We start from the raw sequence: 6,031 nt of genomic DNA, 5'->3' as shown, positions 1-6,031 counted from the left end.
CCTAGGTTTAATCTCTTTTTCGGATAATAAGTATCGCAAAGCAGCGTGGTCAGTGAACACAATGACTTTAGACCCTAGGAGGTAGGACCGGAACTTATCAAAGTGCAAAGACAACAGCTAGTAACTCTCTCTTAGTGGTAGTGTAGTTTAATTGAGCATTTGAAAGAGTGCAACTAGCATAATAGATAGCATAGGGTGCTCTATTCACCCTTTTGCCTAACACAGCCCTGACAGCATAGTTCGAGGCATCACACATGATTTCAAATGGGAGCGACCAATTTGGTGATTTCATGATTGGAGCGGTAGTAAGGGCTGCTCAAGGTGTTTCAAAGGCTTTCAAATATGCATCATCAAAGATAAAAGGTGCATCCTTAGCAAGTAAACTACACAAAGGACAGGATATTTTCCTAAAGTCTTTGATGAGTCGATGGCAAAAATCTGCATGCCCTAGGAAAGACCGAACTTGACGCACAGAAGTGGGTGGAGGAAGGCCTGCAATGAGGTCAACCTTAGCTGTCTACCTTTATACCTTGAGGCGACACACTGTGTCCCAACACTATACCCTCACAAACCATAAAATTGCTTTTCTTCTAACTCAAAGTTAGGTTTGCCTCAGTACATCATTTCAACACTCTAACCATCGAGAAAGCAATAGAAGCCTTACCTCGTTAACCTCTCCAAAATTTGGTCCATAAATGGCAATGGAAAATGGTCTTTCTTAGTCATGGAATTCAGTCTCCTATAATCAATGCACACTTGCCACTACATAGTGGCTCATGTGGGGACTAACTCTCCTTGCTCATTCTCAACAATAGTGATGCCCAATTTCTCAGGCACCACTTGTGTGGGACTTACCCACTTGCTATCCGAGATGGAGTATTTAATACCTCTATCCAAAAATTTCAACACCTCTTTTATTATTGCCTCTTTCATATTGGGATTAAGCCTTTGTTGCATTTCACGAGAAGGTTTGGTATCCTCCTTTAGATGTGTATAATGCATGCACATGAAGGGATCTATCTGTCGCAAATCATCCATCGGCCACCTTATAGCACTCTGATGTGCCACGAGAACACTCATTAATTGACTTTTTTGCTTTGCAGTTAAGTTAGATGCAATTATGACCGGTAAAGTATCCTGGGGCCCTAAAAAAGCATACTTGAGTGCAGCTGGGTGTGGCTTCAACTCAAGCATAGGTGGTGTGACTAGAGATGGTATGGCAGGCTCCTTAGACAAAGGAGGAAGGGGCTTGTAAACACCCCATTTTTGACCGCCCTTAAGACTTGGGTACCTCAGGTTAATCACTCGATGATGAGATTTATGTTGTACAAACGTTCAATTTCTTCAGCAAGAAGAGCTTCTAAATCCCAACCTTACACCCTATTTTGGACCAAAACTATTTTAGACCTTAAAACCCTCTTTTTCAAAATATTTTTAAAAATGTTTCTACGATGTTCTGAGGCTCGCATTTCATTAAATGTTGCACTTTTCGGTAAACCGATCAAGGACAAAGTGGAAATAAGTGGAAGAGAGGTGAACTCTTTGAAAAATCTTTTTAAACCTCTTATTTATAGGTTAGGAGTTAAAGAAAATTGGAGGAAAGGGAAGAAAACTAGTTAGGGAAGAAGTTGGGCTTGAAATCGTTAAGAGAGAATTGGGCAGCCTCACTAAATTAGTCTTATCTCTTTGTGCACTTAGACTTTAGTTGTGAGGCCACCACCATTGGAAATTGGACTTTTGGGGCTTTAATTTAAACTTAAGAATCTCCTAAAGCTGAGTCCGGATGATGGAGATATGGCCGTTTGAAGTTGGGCATTAATCCGTTTAGGACAAAAATGAGCAACCTTCAATAAAATAGGCATATCTCTTTTCATACTTAGAATTTAGATGTGAAGTTTCCATCATTAGAAACTAGACTTCCGAGGCTTCAATTTAGACTCAAGAATAACCTGAAAATGAGTCCGAATGAAGGAGATATGCCCATTTGAAGTTAGGCCTAGAAGCAGATTTTTGATGGCCGGCAGGTGACCGGCGGATGGCCGGCCGGCCACCATTGATGGCCGGCAATGCACACTTCTGGCCTGCCGACCACTGGTGAAAAACCTAGATATTTTTGGCTAACTGTCCCCCAAAAGCTTTAGCTGTTCCAAGCTTGATATTTTTGACCTGAGGGGCTGTTTTTCTATATAAAGGGGACTTTTCTTCATGGTTTAAGGTTGAAAAAAATTCCAAAAGTTCTAAAACTTGAAATTCTCTCTCTATCTCTATCTCGCAACCTATACATGCTTTCTCTACACTTCCTAAACCAATAGTGGAGCTAGGGGTAGGCATAGGGTTATCCGACCTGCCCAACTAGACCTACCCTACCCGACCCGTAGACATTTGGGCGGTTTCACAAACACGTTAGGGTTGGATGCGGTTTGGATTATGGTTGAATTTTGGGTTGCGGGTTTTAACCGAACCCGCCCAATCCGCCTGCTTAAACAGATTTTTTTTTTTTATATGTAAAATCTGGACTGTTGATCTTCATCTTTAGTATAACAAACAAAAGTAAAAAAAAAACCCCCTAATCTCTCACAATCAAACACAATTACATTTGCGCAGCTGGAGAGAGCTCATTTTCTCTCATCTCATATTAGTCTCTCTCTTCTTTCGTTTTTCATCGCACCGATCGCAACTCTACTTTCAACTTTGCTTTCTCATCACCGATCGACCTCTGGTTTGTCATCGCACCAATCGACCTTTGGTTTCTCATCGTACCAATCGATCTCTGCTTTCTCATCGCAACTTTGTGTGCAGCTTCACTTCGAATCTCACCCTCTCGTGCTTCGCAAGATCAACTTTGCTCTACAACTCACAGGTAAGACTCCGCTCTGCTCTTCAATCTGTCTGTCTGTCTCTCTCCCTGGTCTCTGTTTTTTTTTTTATGCAATCAGATGTGCAAGCAATAGATCTGTGTTAAATCTATTAAATTTGTGTTAAATTAGATGTTTTTATGCAATTAGATGTGTACGCAATCAGATGTTTTTTTTATTTGTTTATTTGTTAAATCTGTGTTAAATCTGTTAAATCTATGTTAATCTGTGTTAAATCTGTTATTTAATCTGTGAGATATGTAATTGAATCTGTTATTCAATCTGTTATTAATTATTAATTATGTTGAATTTGTAATTATTAATTATTAATTATATATGTTATTAGATATGTTATTGAATTTGTAATTAGATAAGTTATTCAATTTGTTATTCAATGTGTTATTCAATCTGTTGAATCTGTAATTATTAATTATGTTGAATTTGTAATTAGATTTGTTTATGCAATCAGATTTTTTTTTAATGTAAATTATGCAATCAAATTATGTAAATTTTGTAATGTAAATTATGCAATTAGATTTTTTTGAAATATAAATTATGTTAGGCAATCAGATCTGTTTAGTGTTTATGCAATCAGATTTTTTTTTTTTTTGGGTAGCAACAGATCTCTGCGATTGGAATTAAATGGTGATTGGAATTAAATCTATTCATTTTTATATCTGTGATTTCAATGGAGATTTGTTTCAATGGTGATTGCAATTCTATTTGGAATTATTGAAATTGAATTTGTAATTTTTGTAATCCAGTTTAAATGGAGGATAGTGTTCAATTTTCCGCAATCAATCTTGTACCTCCGGAATCCTCTAATTCTCAAATGAATCCCCCCATTAGCTGAACTCGAACCTGAACCTGAACCTGAACCTAAGCCTCCTAGTCCCCTAAAGAGAAAGAGTGAGGGTGGAGGGGGGAGAGTACCATCTACAGTTTGGGATCATTTTGATAAGGTTTTTGGGACCGATGGGAAGCGTAGAGCTGTATGCAAATATTTCAAGAAAGAGTATTTGGTTGACTCTAGACTTCATGGGACTACCAATTTGAGGAGTCATACACCCAGTTGTAAAGAATATCCAAATAGGGATAAAGATGGTCAACAAACATTAAATCTTAAACCGAAACAAAATGAAGAGGGTGTTGAGGTTGTAGCAACAACATTTAATTTTGATTCTTGTAAAAGGTCTCTTGCGGAGATGGTTTTCATTGATGAGTTGTCATTTAGATTTGTGGAGGGAGTTGGGTTTAGAAGATTTTGTAATGTCATGCAACCGAAATTCACACTAATCCCCTCTCGTCATACCATATCTAGAGAAGTGATTAACATATTCAAGAATGAAAGAGATAAGCTAAAGAAAGCCATGAAGGGTCGTAGAATTTGCTTTACTACGGACACTTGGATATCTATTCAAAATTTGTGTTACATGTGTTTGACTGCTCATTTCATTGACGATAACTGGAAACTTCAAAAAAGAATCATAAATTTTCAACAAGTTGAAGATCACAAAGAAGAAACATTGGGTAAGAAAATTGAGTCGTGTTTGATTGAGTGGAACATTGATAGCATATTTACCTTAACAGTTGATAATGCTAGTTCTAATAATCTTACCATTCAATATTTGAAAACAATAACCAAAGATTGGAAGCAGACTATTTTGCAACATAAGTTTATTCACATGAGTTGTTGTGCACATATTCTTAATCTTGTTGTGAGTGATGGGTTGAAAGAAATGGGCGATTCTATTGTCAACATTAGACTTGCGGTGAGATATGTGAGGTCTTCTTCTCATAGGCATGACACTTTTAAGAAGTGTGCCGCCACATTGAAACTTGATTCAAAAGCTCTTGTATGCCTAGACGTACCAACTAGGTGGAACCCTACCTATTTAATGTTAGAGGCCGCCGAAAAGTATGAGAAGGCTATTAACCGCTTGAAGTTTGTGGATTCCAATTTTGAACCTTATTTCAAGGATGTTGACGTTGGCATAAGGAGAAGTCCTAGTGAGTTGGATTAGAAAAAATGTAGATTGTTTTTGAGGTTTCTAAAATTATTTTATCTTGCAACTAAAAAATTTTCAAGGTCTCTCTTTGTTACTTCCAATGCTTTTTATAAAGAAATGTTTGTTATTGAAAGCAAAATATACCAATTAATTTTGAAGGAGGATGATACTTTGAGCACAATGGTAAAGACTATGAAACAAAAGTTTAGCAAGTATTGGGGGGATGGAAGTAAAATCAATTTGTTATTGTATGTTGCGGTTGTTCTTGATCCTACCAAAAAAATGACATACTTGGAGTTTTACTTTTCAAATTTATTTCTTGGAGATACTAAGAAGGTGGAAGATATGGTAGATAAGGTTAAGGGTTGTTTGAGTCGTTTGTATAGCCATTATGTCACACTTTATCCTTCAAATGAGAAACTTCCAAGTGTGAGTGAAGTTGTGAATATGGTGGAAAATGATGATGATGATGATCCTTATTCTTTGGTTGACTCCCAATTTAATTCCTATTTGGAGGGGCGATGCACTAGTGGATCTAAGTCGGAATTGGAACAATATTTGTTTGAGGTTGAACATTTTGCGAAGAATCAAACATTTGAGATTTTGGATTATTGAAAGGTAAATGCAACCAAATATAGAGTTCTATCGTAACTTGCAAGGGATGTGTTGGCCATGCCTATTTCTACCGTTATGTCGGAGTCCGCTTTTAGTATGGGGGCGTATTCTTAACCCATTTCGTAGTTCCCTCTCGCCTTCTATGGTTGAAGCTCTTGTATGTACTCAAAATTGGCTTCGAAGCAACCTTTCAATTTCTCTTCGAAAGGTGATGGATGATGTGGAGGAACTTGAGTAATATGACTCGAGTAATATGATAATTTATTTATCCTCATTTTTATTTGTATTGTTCATTTTCTAATGTAAGTTTTATTGATCTTCTCTTGTTGACTCTTAATTAGGTCCTTTGGAGTCATGCTCATCTTCAAGTTCAACCTATAATGTTGATCCTAATACTATAATCGAACTCTAATCCATTTGCTCTTTGGTATATTTTTCATTACTTTATTCTTTTATACTTTTTTTTTGTCAAAAGAATTATGAAGATTGAAGATTAATTTTTTTTATTTTTCAGTTTGTTTTTGTACAGGGTTCATCAACCAAATGCATGGA

At 36.8% G+C, this 6,031-nt stretch overlaps 2 protein-coding genes across 2 annotated transcripts; both read left to right on the top strand.

The window, feature by feature from the left end:
• Positions 1 to 254: 254 nt before the first annotated feature.
• Positions 255 to 4,879, top strand: LOC145805544 (zinc finger BED domain-containing protein RICESLEEPER 2-like). Its single transcript, XM_082900704.1, has 3 exons — positions 255 to 363; positions 1,104 to 1,214; positions 3,705 to 4,879. The coding sequence occupies exons 1-3, from the start codon at positions 255 to 257 to the stop codon at positions 4,877 to 4,879; spliced, it is 1,395 nt and encodes a 464-aa protein (XP_082756830.1).
• A 102-nt stretch (positions 4,880 to 4,981) lies between these two features.
• On the top strand, positions 4,982 to 5,479 carry LOC145805543 (zinc finger BED domain-containing protein RICESLEEPER 3-like). Its single transcript, XM_082900703.1, has one exon. The coding sequence runs from the start codon at positions 4,982 to 4,984 to the stop codon at positions 5,477 to 5,479; it is 498 nt and encodes a 165-aa protein (XP_082756829.1).
• Positions 5,480 to 6,031: the final 552 nt, after the last annotated feature.

This window comes from Camellia sinensis, chromosome 13, assembly GCF_055761805.1.
Source record: "Camellia sinensis isolate YWXY chromosome 13, ASM5576180v1, whole genome shotgun sequence".
NCBI classification, from domain to species: domain Eukaryota; kingdom Viridiplantae; phylum Streptophyta; class Magnoliopsida; order Ericales; family Theaceae; genus Camellia; species Camellia sinensis.
The sequence above is the reverse complement of the archived record's forward strand: the minus strand, read 5'-3'. Positions and strand labels throughout refer to the sequence as shown.